At 44.8% G+C, this 21,586-nt stretch overlaps 1 protein-coding gene across 1 annotated transcript in view; it reads right to left on the bottom strand.

Moving 5' to 3' along the window:
• The window catches only part of pik3c2b (phosphatidylinositol-4-phosphate 3-kinase, catalytic subunit type 2 beta), a 167,577-nt gene that overhangs the window by 38,760 nt on the left and 107,231 nt on the right, over positions 1–21,586 (bottom strand). Inside the window, exons 16-18 of the mRNA XM_080209785.1 lie at positions 11,775–11,963; positions 9,150–9,243; positions 7,892–7,986 (exon numbers count right to left, since the gene is read on the bottom strand). Of these exons, the coding sequence (XP_080065911.1) occupies positions 7,892–7,986; positions 9,150–9,243; positions 11,775–11,963 (378 nt within the window). The remainder of the gene's footprint in view (positions 1–7,891; positions 7,987–9,149; positions 9,244–11,774; positions 11,964–21,586) is intronic.

Below are 21,586 nucleotides of genomic sequence, written 5' to 3'. Positions count from 1 at the left end.
AGAAGCACTTCATTTATATCACACTAGTACTGACCCCATGACACCCTGAAACACTTCAAAAGGCCAATGCAGTGTTTTAGAAGTGTAGTCATTGTTGTAGAGTGAAAAATGTGCATACCATGCATACAAACAGAAATGAGATAATGAACAATGTATTTTAACAACACCAGCTCAGAGACTAATACTCGTTCAAATACTGGGCAGAAAGCTGCTCCTTCCAGTCGTGCTGTGGGATCTTACACACCTTTGTCAGTGCAATTGAAGGCTTGGTTTAAAATCTCATATATTGTTATATAAATTGTAAAGATCGTGTATACTTCAGGTCATTGCAATCACACACAATTCAAACAGCATCAAACAGCACTTTGTACTGGACTTAGCACACAGCAATATTCCATGCTACACTGCAGTTTGATTTTAATTGGAGTTACTAACTAGGTTCAAGTTTGCTTTTTCAAACAAGGAATTCAACAATCCAGTCTTAAGACGCTTAACAAGCTCTGTTTTTGTGCTTTTCATTTCAATTTTCCCTTGAAACCCAGCAAGGGGGTGCTAAAATTAGCCTGAGGTGATTAAACACAGGAACATGGGCAAAACTGGTTAATCTAACTCCATTAAAGAGCTGGTATTAAAAGCCAACTGACTGACGTCTCTTGTTCAACCTTGTGAAAAATTAATTATTTTTGTTTCAGTGACATTTTGGTTGTCTATCATTTATAGTAGGTTATGGGATGAAAGCGCGGCACGGTGGCACAGTGGTTAGCACTGTTGCCTCACAGTGCCAGGGACTGGGGATCGATTCCCAGTTTGGGTCACTGACTGTGCGAAGTTCGCACATTCTCCTCGTGTCTGCATGGGTTCCCTCTGGGTGCTCCGGTTTCCTCCCACAGTCCAAAGGTGTGCGGGTTAGGTGGATTGGCCATGCTAAATTGCCCCTTAGTGTTAGGGGAACTAGCCAGGGTAAATGTATGGGGGTAGGGCCTGGCTGGGATTGTGGTCGGTGCAGACTTGATGGGCCGAATGGCCTCCTTCTGTACCGTCAGGTTCTATGATTCTATTCTATGAAGTAGGCTTAAGTCAAGATGAATCTAGTAATACAAACACATAATAACCTGCCGTCTTCTAACAATCTCTAAAAGAAATTACAACATGAATCAGATCAGGATTTCATTCCTTTCAGCGAAGAACGCTCAAGTATTTTGCCCTCAGTGGCCACGTAATGAAGGGTCTGGGAGCCAATGCTAAAGTGTGAATTTACAGTCCCAGGTATTTCAAACAATTGGTACACACAAGATCTTGTATTTATCCACCAGTGAAGCCACAAAGAATCAGCCTAGCCAATTTATGGTTTTTGAGGAGGTTTGATAGTTATGTTAGGTTCCCCAATATAAACTGGAGGAACAGCACCTCACCTTCTGATTGGTCACTTTTTGGCCTTCTGGGCTAAACACTGAATTCAACAACTTCAGAGCATGAACTCTCTCCTCCACCTTCATCCCCATTTCCATTTATTTTATTCCATTTCATTTCATCTCATTTATCTAACTTATCATCCTTCTTCCCACTTCTATTCTTCCATTCTCCATTCTAGCTCTCCTTCTTGCCACCACACAACACACCCCCCTCACCCCCCCCCAATGCCCACACAATCCTTCTTTTCAGGGCAACTGCCACATTCCTCAGGCAGTCCCTTAACAACCTGTACCTCTGTCCTGCCATTTTCGCATTCTGTTCGCTTAATGGACATTCTTAGCACCTTCTCAGCCTTCTGTATAAAAGCAAATTACTGGAATCTAAAACCAAAAGAAAAAATGCTGGAAAATCCCAGCAAGTCTGGTAACATCTGTAAGGAGAAAAAAAAGCGCTGATGTTTCGAGTCCAGTGACCCTTTGTCAAGGCTGGGCTTTGAGCTTTGATAAAGGATCACCCTGACTCGAAACGTTGGCTCTATTCTCCCCCCACAGATGCTGTCAGACCTGCTGAGATTTTCCAGCATTTTAAGTTTTTGTTGCAGTAGTTATGTTGAATGGTTAATAATTCTGAGGCACGGATCAACAACCCGGATTTGGGAATTCAAGGCCTACCATGGCAGCTGGGAAGATCTAAATTCAGTTTTATTAAAAAGATCTGGGATAAAACAGTAGCCTCAGTAATGTTGACAATAAAACTATTTGATGTAAAAAAAACCTATCTGGTTCACTAATATACTTTAAGGAAGGAAATCTGCTCTCCTGACCCATTCTGGCCTGTATCTGACCCTGGATACACAGCAATGTGGTTGACTCTTAACTGCCCTCTGAAATGGCCTAGTTAAAAGCTATTCAGTTCAGGGGCAATTAGGGAAGGGCAACAAATGCTGGCCCAGGCAGCGGCAACCCATGTTCATGAATGTATTAAAAAAAAAGGTGGCCTACCAAGCCACCCAACTGGTGGGGTCAACCAATAAAGGCAGTCATTGCCAGCAATTCCCACATTCCCTAAGTGGGGGGGGGGGGGAGAGAAGAAGGAGGAGGAGGAGGAGGAGGAGGAGGAGAAATCCCACCGAGTGGGCCACAAAATTTCAACAGAACAAACCAATGAATAATATCAACGCAGGTAGCATTGGATTTGTCATTGTTTCACGCCGTGTATTGTCAAGACTTGGGGATGGGGGGACGGTCATGTCTGATCTACAAACCATTTGGACATCTCACCTCAAAAAGAAACATGAGTATCTCAGAGCCTGGCCCTGGAAAAATCATTTGACACCAGGCCATGTCTTAAATTTCCAAATTAGGAGGTAGATTAAGGTTCAAAGTTGTTTTGATCTTCCCAAAAACCTCTGGCCTCATTTCACTGTTCGAATAATGCTTTTATTGCCTGCATAGTTTCTGACACTTATTGGTTTAGTTTGCAGCCAGGTATATTCCTTAGTTTTCTCTGATGATACATTATTATTGATGTATGGTATCAACTTTATGAGCAGTGTTTTGAACAGAGGTCTGAAAATCAGGACTAGAATGGACAGCATTTGCCCATAAAGCAGCTGGAATTTTTTTCCTTACTGTAACACATCACGCCAGTTCCCGAAACAAGGGAGCGGCATACAGCCCTTCAGCGTAACCCATGTGGCCCCGGTTTGATGCTGATGTTTCCATTTTGTTGTCCAAACGCCCTGCCGACTTACAAGAGCCCTGACCATTCTGATGCATTCACGAGCTGCTGACAGCTTTGGCCAACAGTGGCTCACTGCTGAGTGGCAACCACGGTCATTAACACCTGGTACCCAGATGCTGGTACCAGCTGCCGAGGAACGTTAAAGGCTCGATTCCGAGAAAGGAGGAGGGGTGGGAGGTAAAGTGCTCAAGGCTGTGTCTCATGTAATGAATAGTATAGTATAGGAACAATTGATACATGAAATTGCATTTGATTAATTCAGAGCCATGGTTCCACTGAAACTTCCAAGGGTAGGTTGGCTCAGTAAAGTCAGAGTGACTATAATAATACTGACATGTAGCACCACAAAGGAATCCTAATTTGAACGGAGCTGAGCTCCAGGTACAATCAGAGTTCATTCATGTGCCCAGTCCTAGGCCAGGCAAAACAGTTATGGCACAGAGCTGAAGGAGTTGTATTGGCATTGTCTCATACACCCAGCGGTATCTTCCCAGTCCTGTGGACAAACGTTCAAAGTTGAAATTTCTGAGAATTATGCTTCAGGCCATTGACCTCAATGTGTTTCTGCCTCTGGGCAATTGGCCCATTTGGAGGCTGACTGGGCCTGCCTTTGGGGGAAGGGTCTCTGCCACCTGCGGACAGTTAACTGGAGGTGGCTTGCCAGTAGCTGGTCTAAGGCCCGTGAGGCCTCCAATATTAAAACCACACCATCCTCAAGCAGGGTAGCACCGACAGCGAGCCACAGATGCTGCCACCGGCCTTACTGCGGACAGATTCCCACAACCCATAAGGATAACCTCACAACTGCTTCTATCACTCATACCTCCTCTGAAGCACCTTCCTACCACCAAGAAGGCCAAGGGCTGCAGGTGCAGGGGAACATCACCAATTGCATGTTCCTCTCTGACTCACTCACCATCCTGACTTGGGACTGTATCATGGTGTGGAGATGCCAGCGTTGGACTGGAGTAAACTCAGTAAGAAGTCTCACAACACCAGGTTAGAGTCCAACCAGTTTATTTGATAGTAATTTTACAAGCTTTTGGAAATGGTGTTCCTCCGTCAGGTGTGTGGAAAGTTCTGATCAGAGAAGGGCATATAAAGTCACACACAATTTACAGAATACTGATTAGAATGCAAGTCTTTACAGCTAACCTGCTACACACACCTGATGAAGGAACACCATTTCCGAAAGCTTGTAAGATCACTATCAAATAAACTGGTTGGACTTTAACCTGGTACTGTGGGACTTCTTGGAACTATTTCGCCATTTCTTCACCATCACTAGGTCATAATCTTGGAACTCCCTCCCTAACAGCAGTGTGGCTGTACATCAGCTGGACTGCAGCAGTTCAAGATGACAGTGCATTATCACTTCCTCAAGGGCAATTAGGGATGGGCAATAAATGCTGGCCTAGCCAGCGACACCCACATTCCATGGACAAATAAATTAGAAAAAAAAAGAGGGCACCTCAAAATGGCTTCCTTTCCTCCTACGATGGTGGCAACCCCCACCTCTAGCTGGGCTGCTGAACCTCCAAGGTTGCAGGCTCTCTGTTTGGGCTTACAACCTGAGGGAACCGCCCACCCAACCTCAACATGAGCAAAAGTCAAAGATAAATAATCGATAAAGCACACTACTCACACGCTGAATCATTTGCTGCTGCAATCGAGGAAGGAAACACAGTTTCTGAAGCTGGAGCTGCCTCTTATCAATCTATCTCCAATACCAGACACCATTTATGTTTACTGCTCATATAGCGATGCATTCAAGATTTACGGTGCGGGAGCTGGGACCGGTGCAGGGTTAGAACTTCTTTCAGAATCGCCCCTTTCTCCACCATTCACATCGCTAATCCAATGCTCAACTGCATTGCTAGCCCCAAAACTGATGATTATAAAATGCCTTCAAATGACAAATTTGTTTTAAAACAAACCATCCAGGGAATAACAGCATTAAATTTGATACTTGCTATCACCGTCCATGCCAGCTCTCTCCACAAATGGCATTTTTGTAACAGTGTGTGTCCCAGGGCATCACTGCAAGAGTTCCTCAGAGTAGTATCCAAAGCCCAGCCATCTTCAGTTGCCTCATCAATGATGTTCCCTCCAACATAAAGTCAGAAGTGGGGATGCTCAGTGATGATTGCACAATGTTCAGTATCATTTATAACTCTCAAACGCTGAAGCAGTCTGCATTCAATAAGCAACCCCTCAATAAAAAACAAAATTGAGGGGGGCATCACCAATTAACTTGGGACAGATTGTACTCAGTTCAGGGGGATCTAAAAATTAATTTAAATGTGACAGTTGTGAATGCTTTTCAAAGGCGTGAGTTTACCTATTTGGGACAGGAGTGCAATAGGAGTCAATATGGGATTAAAGTTGCCAAATATTGGAGTATGTACTTTTGTAATGTGTTATATCCATCAACATCGATGCTTTGGATAAAATTCATCACAACCGTTTGGCTAAGATCAAGTGCAGTATCGATGTGCTTGGTTGAAGTCATTAGGCTACATTTCAGTTTCATTTGAAGCAATTTTTAAAAGCGGCATCTCAGCCTTTTGGTTAAGATGCAAATGAGATCGAGCCTTGGAGGAGGAGCTATGCCAACTCCAATCAGCTTGGATCATATAGATCAAGCCCAAGACGGGAGGTGAGAGCCCTGTCTTGTCAGCTTGGATTGGGAATGTCTCAACTTGTTGAGACTCTGAATTGGACTTGATTGGATTGAATTGGATATATAAACAACAAAAAGAGAGTTTGCTGAGAACAGGACAGTTTATGACAATACAGATGTATGAGGCAAGTTTTTTTTTACATAGAGGGTGGTGGATGCCTGGAACTCGCTGCTGGGGGAGGTAGTGGAAGCAAATACGATAGTGACTTAAAGGGCGTCTTAACAAGTACATGAATAGGATGGGAATAGAGGGATATGATCCCCGGAAGGGTAAGGGGTTTTAGTTCAGTCAGGCAGCATGGTCGGTGCAGGTTTGGAGGGCCGAAGAGCCTGTTCCTGTGCTGTAATTTCCTTTGTTCTTTACTTCTTTAAGACCTTGACAAAACTCGGGCTTGGCTGATAAGAGGCAAGGAACATTCACGCCACCCACTTGCAAGGCAATGGCCGTCTTCAACAATAGAGAATCCAATTAACACCCCTTGACATTCAATAGCATTGCCATCGCAGAATCAAGATCCTGGAGGTTACCACTGATTAGAGATGGACCAGACAGGCAAGTGGTGTGGCCACAAGAACAGATCAGAGATTAGGAATTCAGAGGCAAATAACTCACTTCCAGATGCCCCACAGCCTTTCCACTATCTACAAGGCCTAAGTCAGCAGTGTAGTGGAATTGTCCAATTCTCCAATTGTCTGGGTGAGTGCAGCTCCAACAACACTCGAGAAGCTCAACACCATCCAGAACAAAATAGTCTGCTTGAAAGGCAGCCCATCTACCAACTTAGCAATTAGGTTGGAATTCTCCGACCTCGCTCGCGGCTGGGATTCTCCAGTCCCGCTGCAATGAATGCAGTTTTGGCTGACAGCCAAATTCTCCATTCTCACTTGCAGCGTTGGCGGGGCGAACGAGATTGGAGAATCCCGGCCTCAGTCCCTCCACCACTCATGTGAGGTGGCAACATTGTGTACCATCTACAGGATGCACTGCAGGAACTAATCAATGATCCTTTAACAGCATTTTCCAAACCCATAGACACTACCACCTGGAAGGACAAAGACTGCAGGTGCATGGGTGCACAATCACCTTCAAGTTGTTTCCCAAACCACACACAATCCTGACTTGGAGCTATATTGCTGTTTCTGCATTGCTGCTGCATCTAAATTCTGAAACTCCTTTGCTAACAGCACTATAGGTGCTACACTACCTGTACTGAGGTGGTTCAAGAAGATGGCTCACAACCATTTTCTCAAGGGTAATTTGGGATGTGCAACAAATGTTGGCTTTGTCAGCGATGCCTGCATCTCACAAAATAATAAGAAACAGGTACATGTCCCACACATATTTTTGGCAGGTTTGATGTAACAGCAACATCAGTTTCTTTCCATCTTTTAGATTCACAGGCATTAGTCACCCTCAAGTCTCTCAAACAGGTGATGACTTCTTCATGTGCAAGTCTAGACAACCCCTGCCAATTAGATTTTTTTTGAATGTCATCTTACTTTCCAACAGAAATAGCAGGTGGAAAGATGGGAATGAGATCCTTACCTTATGGTATAAAAGCAAATTACTGCGGATGCATCTTTCATCCCCTTTCCTCCTGCAATATAAATATCTCCCACTTTCTATACATATTAGCTTTGACAAAGGGTCATCTGGACTCGAAAAGCCAGCTCTTTTCTCTCCTTACAATTGCTGCCAGACCTGCTGAGATTTTCCAGCGTTTTCTCTTTTGGTTCCATAGCTTACGGATCCAGTCATTCTTACATTCTTTTACCTATCGAGTTTCACAAAGCCAGGGCAATCCTAATGGACGACGGTAGAAAATAGAATCATTTTTAAAATGAAGGCAAGTTCCCTTCTTAAAATACCCAACTTACTTGCTGTGAGTGGATTGGTTGACCGCTTCCATTAGTGGGTACGTTCAGTTCCTATTTCAATATCATTAATCAAATCCATGCACTTTTGGGGGGTTAAAATTATGACGAGTATCTGTGTTAGTACTAACGACATTGAAAGTGGTATAATTTGGCAGATTGGTTTGGCTTACGTACCAGTAGAAATAATGGGCGATTTTCACATCGCAGATGGCTCTCCGCAGCAGAAACCTCACCAGGGGGCTATCCAGGTAACACTCAAACTTCAGGGCCTGCAAGATAGGAAAACGCAGGATATGTAACTCACTCCATCTCTCTGAAGCTGTATCAACATGAAAGTAGGGATCCACCTACAGTCTTGACGTGTTAAAGTTCCATATGCAGACTGAGCAGACAGTCACCTCTTGCCTAGTCAGTTGTCATGAGGCAGACAAACCAAAGCTTTGCCGATTGGACATTAATTTAGCTTTGTTTGCACTTCAGAAAATCACTGATCTTACAGATCTGCTAAAATTTTAGCAGTCAGGTCTTGTTTCTGTGCCACATTCTCTTGACAAGATGGTGTTTAAAGCAAAGATACAATGCTAGTCATGGCAAACAGTAATTCAGGTTAATAGTCCCTTGAGAGAATGGTTCATTGATGTAGGGTGGAGGAGATAATAAACCATAAAATAACTCATTTATTTTCCTTTGGAGAAAAGAGAGGTCTGACACTTGCTGCTCAGACGTGGTAGAAGTCTCACAACACCAGGTTAAAGTCTAACAGGTTTATTTGACACCAAGAGCTTTCAGAGTTCTGAAAGCTCATGATTCCAAATAAACCTGTTGGACTTTAACTTGGATGTTGTCAGACTTCTTACTGTGCCCAACCCAGTCCAACGCTGGCATCTCCACATCATACTCAGACATGCCCAGCTGCCTGCTACAAGTGACAATGAGTACGAAATAAAAGGCAAGATCAACAAAGGAGGAAACACCAGGAAGATGACTATCTCTCTGGGATTGAAATGAAATGTCAATAATTTAAATCTTAAGTAGATAAGGCACACTTATTGTTATTCGTTTTGAGGACATTAGTGCCGCTAATCTGATATTTGACAATCATGTCCTCCCTCTACTGCCCTCTCCTCCAATTCCCCAAGTAGAGTTGATGGAGCACCCACTTTGGTTGGAGGGTGTAATTACACTGCAACAAATTTACACAGGCAACTTCAACTGATTGGCATTTATATGGTATGCAAATAAAATAAATTGACTTTAAAACGTGGATTAAATTACTTCCGTAAATCATGATCCAGTTATCCTCCAGCCTCGAACTCACCTGAAGATTACACTTGGTCTTAGTCATCATAGGCCAGTCAGCCTCTCAAATGTCACAGTCAGTTAATCGAATATAAAAAATAAATTCCAGGTAGTGTGAAGGAGCAGTACTCACCTGTACTAACTGAGGTAGGAAATCCACCAGCTCTGACGTGGACATGGTCTCCATCCACTGCACTGCAGTATGGCGCAACTCCTGATCAGGGAATCTGAATAACAGCAAGGAACCAGCATTGTGATCGGGCAGCATTAGCTCACTGACTGGGATGGCATTAGCTTAGCGTGTCAGTACTCGTGGCACAAAATAGGTGCACATTCCCTCAGGTATCTAAGAGTAATGGATGATCACCTGAGGTGTTCAAAATGATTAAAGGCTTTGAGAGGGTAGGCACAGTAAGTAGTCTCACAATGCCAGGAGACTACTTACTGTGCCTACTCCAGTCCGACGCTGGCAACTCCACATCAGATAGAGGGGAGGTACAGAGAAATGAATGTCCACCATAAAGGGTGACAACCTAGAAATCAGAGCAAAGCTAATCAGAGGCGATATCAAGAAGCACTTCATCACACAAACAGTTAGCATATGCCTGGAACTCCCTCCCCCCATAAAGTTGCTGAGAGTGGAGTTCAATTGAAATTTTATAAATTGGGATGTACAGATTCTTATTGTTTTTTTATTCATTCATGGGACATGGGCATCACTGGCTGACTAGCATTTATTGCCCATCCCCAGTATCCCTTGTTCAGAGAGAGTCAACCACATTGGCTCTGGAGTCACATGTAGGCCAGACTGGGTAAGGACAGCAGATCTCCTTCTCTAACGGACATTCATGAACCAGATGGGTTTTTCTAACAATCACCAATGGTTTCATGATCATTAACAGATTCTTAATTCCAGATTTTTTTTATTGAATTCAAATTCCACCACCTGCGGAAACCCAGGTTTCCATAACAATAGCTGGATTTCTGGATTAATAGTTTAGAAATAATACCACTTGGCCATTGCCTCCCCTTGATATCCTTTGCTGAGGACATAAAAGAAAATTGAATCAAGTCTGGGAAATGGTGTTTAGATACTCTACAGCCATATTTAAACTGAATATGGTTTAATGGGCTTATCTTTTTTCTGTTCTTATCTTTTATCTCAAAATCTAAGGTTTAATTCTCCACCCAGCAAGTAATAAAGTCTTGATCCTTTTGGTGGCTGCTGCTGAATGAGTAAAAGGATAAACCACTGATGCATTTATGTTTTGCCCCTTATTAATCCCCTTCCCCCCTTTTCTGAAAGATCAGAATGAGGGATCACAGTCTGAGGATTCGGGGCAGACCATTTAGGACGGAGGTGAGGAGACCCCAAAGGGTGGAGAGCCTGTGGACTTCATTACCACAGGAAGTAGTTGATGCCAAAACATGGAATGTATTCAAGAGGTGGCCGGATGTAGAACTTGGGGTGAATGGGATCAAAGATAATGGGGAGAAAGCAGGGATTAGGGATTGAGTTGGATGATCAGCCATGATCGTGATGAATAGCAGAGAAGGCTCGAAGGGCCAAATGGCCTCCTCCTGCTCCTATCAATGTTTCTATCAATTCCTCATTGAGGTATGATTCCATAGGGATTTCTGGTGCCTTGAGCAAGTGTCTTCATTCTTTATGCATGATGATGCGCTTAAATCTTTCAACATTCATTGTTTGAATTATTTAGTTGGCATTCATTGTTGGGGAGGTTATGCTGCTCAGAAAATCTACCTCAAACATTAAATGGTGAAATTCTTGAGTATCATCTGGGTAAAGTAATGCTTGTGAAATAAGACCTTAGCATGTTAGATTAGTGTGTGAGGTGTGGCTCAGTGTGTAGTAGAAGGTCAGAAGGTTCTGGGTTCAAGTCTTCAATCATGCTTGGCACTTCATCTGGGAAGAAAATGTTTTTATATATTTTTGGGGTCCAGCATTGTATTCTGTAAAGTAAGTTGTGGGGCGTGTGCATATGTGTGAATTTAATTGCTTTAGGATGTAAGAGTGGATTTGGGTTTTTAACTGTTGTATTTCAAAGGGAGGCACGAATGAATTTACAACTTAGAAAAGGTCATAAATAAACAAGTCAAGGTTATTAAATTTTATGTTACCTGAAAGTAGTGGCCATGAGGAGAATATAAAAGATTTTATTCCCCGGGAAAGGTAAATTTCGAAGGAGGATAAGGACAATGGGAAAGGATGAAAGAGATAAGACCATTCGAGAGATTGGGAATTATAGAATCCTACAGTGCAGAAGGAATCCATTCGGCCCATCGACTTTGCACCGACCACAATCCCACCCAGGCCCCATCCCCACAACCTCATGCATTTACCTTTGCAGTCCTCCTGACGCCAAGGGGTAATTCAGAATGGTCAATGCACTCAATCAATATACAAAAAACAGATTACTGGTCAGTATCATATTGCTATTTATGGGAGTTCGCTGTGCACAACCAACAACATAATATATCATGTTTCCTATATCATATCAGTAATTACACCTTAAAAATGCTTCTTAGGCTGTGATGGACCTCAGGACATCCTGTGTTCCTGCAAGATGTTATACATATGTAAGCCTTTTTTGTTCTGATGGTTTATTGTGGATCGATGATGTAACTGGGTGAAATGGCCATCAACAACATACTTTTAAAAGCAATGGACCTGCAATGACACTGTGGGAAAATGAGCCATTACCTTGTCTATACTCGTGTTTGTTGCAGTACTTACGTCGCATGGAGCAAACCCAGTGCATCTAGGTGACCGAGACAATTCCACTGCTTGAGCAGGGTGTAGATATCGGGCAGGCAGGCCCACTCCCAGCTGGGGGCGCTGGCAAGCACCAGAGGCAGGCAGCTGCATTCTGCGTGACAGTAATATCGCTTCTCCCACAACAGCTTCTTGTCAGCTTCTGTCAGCCTGCAGGGGATTGGGAGTTGGGGGAGGAGGTGGGGGGTGGTGATGAGGGTCAACAGAAGCAGAAGTTGGTCATCAGTCAGCACTAGACACCAAAGACACAACGACATCGGGTCAACAGAAGCAGAAGTTGGTCATCAGTCAGCACTAGACACCAAAGACACGACATCGGGTCAACAGAAGCAGAAGTTGGTCATCAGTCAGCACTAGACACCAAAGACACAACGACATCGTTACTGCACATAACCATCTGACCTCAGAGGACATCAAAAGTAGCCAGAGATGGGAAACGACCCCTCAGACACTCTTGCTCCATCCTGGTTGCATAGGTCAGGCTTGTTGCTGGAAACTTCCTAACGTGGGTCATGGTAAGGCATTAATTTGAATCCATGTGACATAAAGTTACACATGAGGAGGCATTACTAAGAAAGAGCTTAAATCTGCCCTGGGTAACATTAATGCACAGTAAGAAGTTCACAACACCAGATTAAAGTCCAACAGGTTTATCTGGTAGCACAAGCCACTAGCTTTCAGAGTGCTGCCCCTTCATCAGGTAAGTGGGAGTTCTGTTCACAAACAGGGCATATACATCCACAACATTAATACACAGAACCTAATTATGTCAAACTTGTTCTCGGAGTCAACAGAAGGTCCATTTGAATTGAATGAATTCCAGCCTGCACAAATAGAATGAACTTGCTTTACCCCCACTGCAGGGTTTGACAAATTTACTTTTCCAACCCAACCCTCTTGTCAAAGTTGACAATTTGTCAAGATACAATTCCATGCATAGCAGCAGCCTTCTGCTACCACACAGGAATAGCCACGCGTCCAACTGCCTGGAGTCTGGATAGTGAGTGGCAGCAGACTCTTAGGCAAAAGCAGGAGATCCCCGCAGGTGGCACAGTGGTTAGCACTGCTGCCTCACAGCACCAGGGATCCGGGTTTGATTCCCGGCTTGGGTCACTGTCTGTGCGGAATCTGCACGCTCTCCTCGTGTCTGCGTGGATTTCCCCCGGGTGCTCTGGTTTCCTCCCATAGTCCAAAGATATGCAGGTTAGGTGGATCGGCCATGCTGAGTTGTCCACTAGTGTCAGGGGGATTAGCAGGGTCAATATATGGGGTTTCAGTGATAGGGCCTGGGTGGGATTGTTGTCGGTGTAGGCTCGATGGGCCAAATGGCCTCCTTCTGCACTATCAGGATTCTATGGTTCTATGACATATTAGGATTGGTGACCAAAAGCTTGGTCAAAAAAATAGGTTTAAAAGAGCATCTTAGAAGGAGGAGAGAGAGAGAGATGGAAAGGCTGAGAGGTTTAAGGAGGGAATTCCAATGCTTTGAGCCTTGGCAGCTGAAATGCTGTGTAATATGTCTTCAAAGGCAGAAGTCAATTCACCAAAATGCCTTTATTTACAATTCCAACAGCAGTACGCAGAATGCTCGCAGTCAGCAGTCTACCTTCAGGAGTGCCAGAGGAACTGATGCTCTGTTAAATACAAGGCAAGGACTCCCTGATGGGCACATCAATTTACTCCTTAATCAAGGACATCTTTTTGTGACTCCTTAATCGGGGGGGGGTTCATACTCCAAAGGCCAACCTCAATGGCGTGATTGACATCATTACATGTTGGAACGATTAAAATCAATGATATGCAAGAAGATAGAACTGAGGGGACTGGGCCGGATTGATTCTACAGACATAGGCTGGGAGAGGGGGGAGGAGGAGGTGTACAAAGAGGTGATGGAAACCAGTCACTTACAGAAGACAATATTCTTTTATCATGGTTTTCAACCTGAACTTGTCCATCATCCCCTCTTTAATGATTCATGTTATTTTTCTTTCAATACAGCGATCGTCGTCAATATTTAGCCAACTTTCTCTGAAGGCTTTGCCACTGACTTGTTACGAGGATGCTCCAGTTAACGCACGGTTAGCATTACAATAACCAGAGATCCATACACCCTCTGACAGCAGAACAATTGGGCACTGATAGACAACAGGAAACACTGTACCCTGCACCCGTTGTCAACCAGACAACGATGTGCTCAGTGAGAGAATGTTAAAGTAAAATTTATTTATTGGTAAGGCTGACATTAATGCTGCAACAGAGTTACTGTGAAATTCCCCGAGTCGCCACAGTCTGGCGCCTGTTCGGGTCAATGCACCCTAACCAGCACGTCTAAGCAGGTGGGAGGAAACCAGAGCACCCAGAGGAAATCCACTCGGACACAGGTTAAGGGGCTTGTGAAATCTAAGAGGAGTATTTTTTAAAACACCCATTGTATTAGTATTGAGGTGGGGAGGGGGACTCCTTGTAAAACCGATGAAAATAATATTTTAAAATACCCTTTTTGAAGAGGTAGTGTTGTGGTGTGGTTAATGCGATGGACTGGCAGCCAGGGGTTGGGAAATCAAATCTCACTTCAGCACGTTGCAAATTTTAATTAAACAGATCTGAAAAGTCTAGGTTTAAAAAAAAAATCACTGTGAAAGGCTGTCGTATTGTCATTAAAACCCATGCATGCCTTGCGGGGGGTTGGGGGGGGGGAAGGGAACTTCCCTGACCCAGGCGTGACTCCAATTATGCGACAGAGTCTCAATGCCCTTGGACGTTGTCAGGGCAACTTTGAATGGTTAACCAACGCAGCTTTTTTATTTGCACAATAACTCGCGTCCCCAGCGCAAATTAAAATTTGAAAAAAAAAAGTTTTCCACTTCTGACTGCCACCAGATAAAAACTAAAAAAAAACCCCGGGTCGATCGTGGAGATCGAAGGGGCGTTCTGTCAGTCAGGGTGAAAAGGAAGGAGAAATGTTGCCCCTGGAGAAAAGCAGAATCCAGGAGCAGATGTCAATTAAGCTGCAGTCCAGTTAAATGGCTGTGTTCATGTTGGCCTGGGGGTGGGTGGGGGTCCCAAGTGTTCCACTGACCAGCGACGTTGCATGAACAGCAGAAGTCACGGGGGGGGGGGGGGGGGGGGGAGGAAGGAAGAGAGTGAAAAAAAATACAAGGTTTTAATTAACTCATTGCGTGTGCACGTCAATCATAAACTAAGGACGCAGAAACAGAAGTAAAATGTCACAGTTGAGCTGGTAATGACGCCCCGGTCTCCTGATCTGATCATTACCGACCCTGCCACGAATCCTCATCTCTCCCTTCACTCAAAACCCGTGCCCTTCTGCTCTCTGCTGAATGGAAATTTACTTTAGGTCCCTCTAACACTGCCTCACTGCCAAAGATATCCACTGCACCAGGTGGCAGTCTACTCCACAAATACCCTCAACAATCCTTCAGCATGAAGCAAATATTCCATCCTTTCCCCTTTGGATATCAGCAAATAATCTTTAGGACATTAACATTCTGGTTCAGCCGTTCTAATTTGGCTAAGGTTATTTCTACTTTGGGAACAGCTATTTGCTTTAGTTGTGTGCACTCCAATCTTTGTCTTTCTGACATCATTTCTAAAGATCTCTGCAGCGTAACTGCTGAAAATGACTTCAAAAATATTATTTCCAACCACCTCCCTGCTTCCATTTTCCCCGTATGAAGCATGTTCTTCCCGTGTCTGCATGGATTTCCTCCAGTTTCCTCCCACAGTCCAAAGATGTGCAGGTTAGGCGGTGGATTGGCCATGCTAAATTACCCCTTAGTGTCCCAAGATGTGTAGGTTCGGGGGATTAGTAGGTTAAATAGGTGGAGCTATGAGGATAGAGCGAGGTTGAGCCTGAGTGGGTGCAAACACGATGGGCCAAATGGCCTCCTTCTGCAATTTTGGGATTCTATTCTATGGGGGTCCTTGTGCATGAGTCGCAAAAACCCAGCTTGCAGGTGCAGCAGGTGGTCAGGAAGGCTAATGGGATGCTGGCCTTCATAGCGAGGGGGATTGAATATAAAAGTAGGGAGGTCTTGCTGCAGCTGTATAGGGCATTGGTGAGGCCGCAGCTGGAGTACTGTGTGCAGTTTTGGACGCCGTACTTACGCAAGGATATTTTGGCCTTGGAGGGAGTGCAGAGGAGGTTTACTAGGCTGATTCCGGAGTTGAGGGGCTTGAGCTATGAGGAGAGGCTGAATAAACTAGGCTTGTACTCATTAGAGTTTAGAAGAATGAGGGGAGATCTCATTGAGACGTATAAGATGATGAATGGGATGGATAGGATAGAGGTGGAGAGGCTCTTCCCGCTCAGAAAGGACAGTAGGACTAGGGGGAACAGCCTCAAGATAAAGGGGGGGTGGTTTAGAACGGAGTTGAGGAGGAACTTCTTCACTTAAAGGGTGGTGAATCTCTGGAATTCTCTGCCCGTTGAAGTGGTGGAGGCTGCCTCGCTAAATATTTTTAAGACGCGGGTTGATGGGTTTTTGATAAGCGAGGGGATTAGGGGTTATGGGGAGAGGGCGGGAATGTGGAACTGAGACACGACAGATCAGCCATGATCTTATTGAATGGTGGGGCAGGCTCGAAGGGCTGGATGGCCTACTCCTGCTCCTATTTCTTATGTTCTTAAGTGCATAGGCTGGAGTTGGGCTCCAAACATGCAATGCTGCTCTGAAGATACGTACTATCAGCTTGAGGAATTATGGAAGACGGGACCAGCTGGTGCACCTATGAACACCTGATCCTACTCTACCTCTGCTGAAATATCCCACACTGTTCCCCATTATTCCTCCATTGCAACACTACCTTATCTGTTGTAAAGCACTGAGGGCCCTGTTGACGGTGTGGAAAGTGCCGTAGAAATGCAAGTCTTTCTACTGTTTACCAGCTTCACTTTACAATTGGGTGTTCAATACATGAAAATAAACAGGTGGAGGCCATGACGAGGAATCCAGATGCTGAGCGGTGAGCTGGACAGCTCGAAGGCTCATGTGTCTGGTCTTTCATTGTTAGCCCTTGGCTTTGCTTGTCAGCAATTATTGGATTACACTGCTTCCCTGGCACATCACAGCCTGATCAAATTACAGCCCACAGGGTGAGCAAACAGACACCTGATCCCATCCCCTGTTTTAGTGACTTCCCTTAGTCATTTGATCTCTGGGAAATTATGAAAGATTTGGCGTAGAACTGTGGGAGGTTGCCAACTAAGGTTAAGGTTCATCACTGTCACAAGCAGGCTTACATTAAAACTGCAATGAAGTTACTGTAAAAATTCCCTAGCCGCCACACTCCAGCGCCTGTTTGGGTACACCGAGGGAGAATTTAGCATGGCCAATGCACCTAACCAACATGTGTTTTGGACTGCGAGAGAGGACCCCGGAGCACCCGGAGGAAACCCACGCAGACATGGGGGAAGTGTACAAACTCCACACAGGCAAGGATGGAATCGAACTCGGGTCCCTGGTGCTGTGATGATCTGAACTGAACACAGACAAACCGGGCCGATGCAAGAACAGAAAGCGTCTGCGCTACACAAGGAATTGGACGTGTGCCTAGGGGAAAGAGAAGTGGGGAAACAGAGTGCAAAGCCACTTTAAGGAAAGGAAATATTAAATCTTCCTGTGATGATTTGTCTGAGCAATTGGGAAATTATACAAAAAAAACCTCAAAAAGATAAAATTTCTGTGGTGAGCGATTTTCTGGAAGGGAAATTGAAAAGGCGCACATCAGCCACACTGCAGGGATTTTTTAAATGTCATTTCTAATAGAGTCATTCAGCTATTGAATGACTGATTGGGTTTGTTTCCATTCATCTGCAGGACTTTCAGAAAACAATTTTTTTTGTACGATTCCTCAGAATGGATATGTCATGCCTTCAAGATTTATTTTTATATTTGCGCTTGAGATGTGAATGTCGGAGACAAGGTCACCATTTATTGCCCATCCCTGATTGTCCTCGAGAAGCTGGTGGTGAGCCACCTTCTTGAACCACTGCAGTCCACGTAGGTACACCCGACAGTGATTTCCATAGCAGTCTGATGCGATTGTATGGCTTGCTCGGCCTTTCAGAGGGCAGCTAAGGGTCAACCACATTACTCTGAGTCTGGAGGTACACATAGGCCAGACCAGGTAAGGAAGGCAGATTTCCCCCCTTAAAAGGACCTTAGTAAAGCAGCTGCGTATTTACAAAATGATTTGTGTCATTTTTACGACCAGAACTCCCAGCCACCTGACGAAGGGACAGGCTGTCCCGAAAGCTTGCAGCGTTTGCTACACATAAACCTGTTTGGACTTTAAACTGGTGTTGTGGGATTTCTTGGTATTTACAACAAACCATTAATTTCATGATCACTATTAAATGAGACTAGCATTTTATTTCAGATTAATTTATTTATTGAAGTTAAATTTCCCCATTGCTGTGGTGGAACTTGAAGGCATTTCTACAGGTCATTAGTCCAGACTGCTCAGAAATAATATCACTATGGTACCATCCTTTATTAGACCATATAGAAGGTAAAAATCTTTACAAACAATACTTGAGCCATGTGATCTCCTGGACTGGTTTAGATCTTCTGAGGGAGAAGGTGCAGAGAGGAATTTTCTGGCGTATTTTTCCCTTGGGTTTTTTCTCCATACCTGTGGGTGGTTCGGGGTGGGGAGAGTGGCAGGGTGTGTTTAGTTCTCAAAGGCCTGACAATTACATGCAGAGCGGCTTTAAAGACTGACTAATTCCTCCATTTTGTTCAGTTCCATTTGTTAATGGCCGTTTCAGCTCTAAACTGATGCAGGGCACAGAATGATGCTGCACCATTTGGTCTGTGCTGGCCCTCAGAGAGTGAATCAATTAATTTTAATTCCCTTCATCTATCTTCAAAGAGAATTTTTGCCCCCCTTTTAAGTTTATATCCAGTTCCCTATTGAAAGTTGCTGGGTGCAGTCTTACTAGAAGAATTCATGTCATAAAAGTCTGAAAATGGGTGTGTTTCATGCTTGTTTTTTGGGCGAGTTTGGCAATGCAATCTTACCATACTCTTGTCAACTTTTTTGACAGCAGGAAGATTCTAAGCCAAAGCTTGCTGGTGAAGCCAGCTTTAGAGTGTTTGGGCACCACGGCATAGGGTATCCCAATCTCTCAGTGAACTGTGATACTCCTCCCTCCCTCTTGCCCCTACGGACATTGGACCACACTCTTCCCCCTCAACATCGCTGCATACCTCACACCAACACGGGTTGCTACTACTGGGGCATCAGGATTCTCAGGACGTTCCTGAGTACCCCTGGCGGACCCCTCTATGGCCCAAAACCCTCCCCCCCGCCAACATACCTTACCCTATATACCCTGCTCCCTGGTCACTGCCCAACCCCCACAGGTTCCCCCATCATAGGCCCACCCCACAGGTCCCACCTCCACTTAGGCCACACCCTCTGCACTGGCCAACTGCGCATTGTCAGGGTGCCAGATGGGCAGAGTTAGGGTGATAGATGGGCACCCTGTCCAATGGGCACGTCCCCGACCACCTTCAGTGGTTTCCGGTCTCTCCTCCCCACCCCGGCGTGGCATTCACGTTTGATCTCCCTCACTGTGGAGACCAGTAGTGCTTCATGCTGGTGTGCGAGATCAAACCAGCGAGGTGGTAAGCGTTGTGAGGCCATAAACGACCGGGCAGAATGCGTTAATGTCATATTAATGATGATATTAATATTCAAATTGGCTTTGCGCTGTTGAAAGCTGATCCCGCTGGAAAAACAGCGTGTGAACCCGATTTCTGGCCTTGCACACAATCCCTAATGGCTCATCGCGCCAATCGGCAAACCGGAAACATCATACCCGCTATTGACCCTGCTTCCACCAACATTTCACTCGGTGCATTCCAGATACAACTCTCTGCATAAACAAACAAAAATCCCAATTGCCCCTCTGATTCTTTCATCTATTATTTGAAATCTGTGCCCTGTGGTTACTAACTCTGCTGACACTGGAAACAGTTTGTCCTTAATTATTCTATCAAAACCCTTAATCAAATTGTTTCTGCAATTCTTGCTGTTGTCTCAATTTACACACAAACACACCTATTCACTGTATCACTTCACACATGCTGACCAGTAAGAACAATTAGCCCTTCCAAAGCACTTCACAGGAACATTATCAAACAAAACCTAATACCGAGCCATCCAAGGAGATATTAGGACAGATGATTGAAAGCTTGGTCTAAAAGGTAGGTTTTAAGGAACACGTTGAAGGATGCGGGAGAGGTGATGAGGTTCAGGGAGGGTATTCCACAGCTTAGGACAACTAAGGCACACCGCAATGAGGGCTGGCACTGTTACCAGCTGCACTTCCGCACAACCCGTCATCTTTACCCCAACACATCACACTCAGTATCTGTCCCACATCATACTGCATGGCACGTTCCCCAACAGACTGAGAGGTTGAAAATTCTCCTGTATCACCCATCGCAGGAATCATAGCGGGTGAGACAGAAAATTTGACGGGCCATTTAAAATGGGCTCGGATGGGAATTCATAGAATAGAAATCATGATCGGTTGAGAGAGCTCAGTCTTTTCTCCTCGGAGAGACGAAGGATGAGAGGTGACCTGATAGAGGTGTATAAGATGTTGAGAGGTATTGATCGGGTGGATTCTCAGAGGCTTTTTCCCAGGGCTGAAATGGTTGCCACAAGAGGACACAGGTTTAAGGTGCTGGGGAGTAGGTACAGAGGAGATGTCAGGGGTAAGTTTTTCACTCAGAGGGTGGTGGGTGCGTGGAATCGGCTGCCTGGCAGTGGTGGTGGAGGCAAATTCGATAGGATCTTTTCAGAGGCTTCTGGATGAGTACATGGGACTTAATAAGATTGAGGGTTATGGGTAAGCCTAGTAGGTAGAGATATGTTCGGCGCAACTTGTGGGCCGAAGAGCCTGTTTGTGCTATAGTTTTTCTATGTTCTATAGAATCCTTACAGTGCAGAAGGAGGCCATTTGGCCCATTGTGTCCGCACCAACAACAATTCCACCCATGCCCTATCCCCGTAGTCCCACCCATTTACCCGCCTAATCCCTCTAACCCACGCATCCCGTGATACCAAGGGGCAATTTAGCATGACCAATCTGGCTAACCCGCACATCTTTCGGACTGTGGGAGGAAACCAGAGCACCTGGAGGAAACCCACGCAGACACGGGGGAGAATGTGCAAACTCTGCACAGGCGGTCACCCAAGCCGGGAATCGAACTTGGGTCCCTGGAGCTGTGAGACGGCAATGCTAACCACTGTGCCACCGTGCCGTCCTTTTGGGTAGACTTCGGGGCGCGTGCAATCAGTGAATCCCGCCCAGAATGTTACAGAAGCCCGAATGAATGTTTAGGATTCTTATTTCAATAAACAAAGAAGAACTGATGAAATATTTACATGATAAGCCTGGCCCATTTAGGATATGTATAGTTAACAAAGAATACAGCTTTACGCAAATGGAATTTAACCGTTTAACTGTAGGTTGGATGAGTAAAACCACAGGCACCGTTTTGGGTACATGGACAACATAATCTATGACTGTGGGGCTTGTAGCTATGGGTAATGATGCCTGTGATTATAGTGACTCCAATGTATAAAGGAGCTGGCAATTTGTGTCAAGATGGATGATGTAGGTAACATATATTTACTCAATTAGAAATTACACCCAGATGTTTGGAATTAGAGCAAGGAATGTATTGTGATGGAAACTAGTTTCCAATCATATTACAGAAAGCTGCCAAATT

Source organism: Carcharhinus amblyrhynchos, chromosome 22, assembly GCF_965287045.1.
Source record: "Carcharhinus amblyrhynchos chromosome 22, sCarAmb.v2.hapA, whole genome shotgun sequence".
NCBI classification, from domain to species: Eukaryota; Metazoa; Chordata; class Chondrichthyes; order Carcharhiniformes; family Carcharhinidae; genus Carcharhinus; species Carcharhinus amblyrhynchos.
Note: the sequence above shows the minus strand (reverse complement) of the source record. Positions and strands in the feature narration are given on the sequence as shown.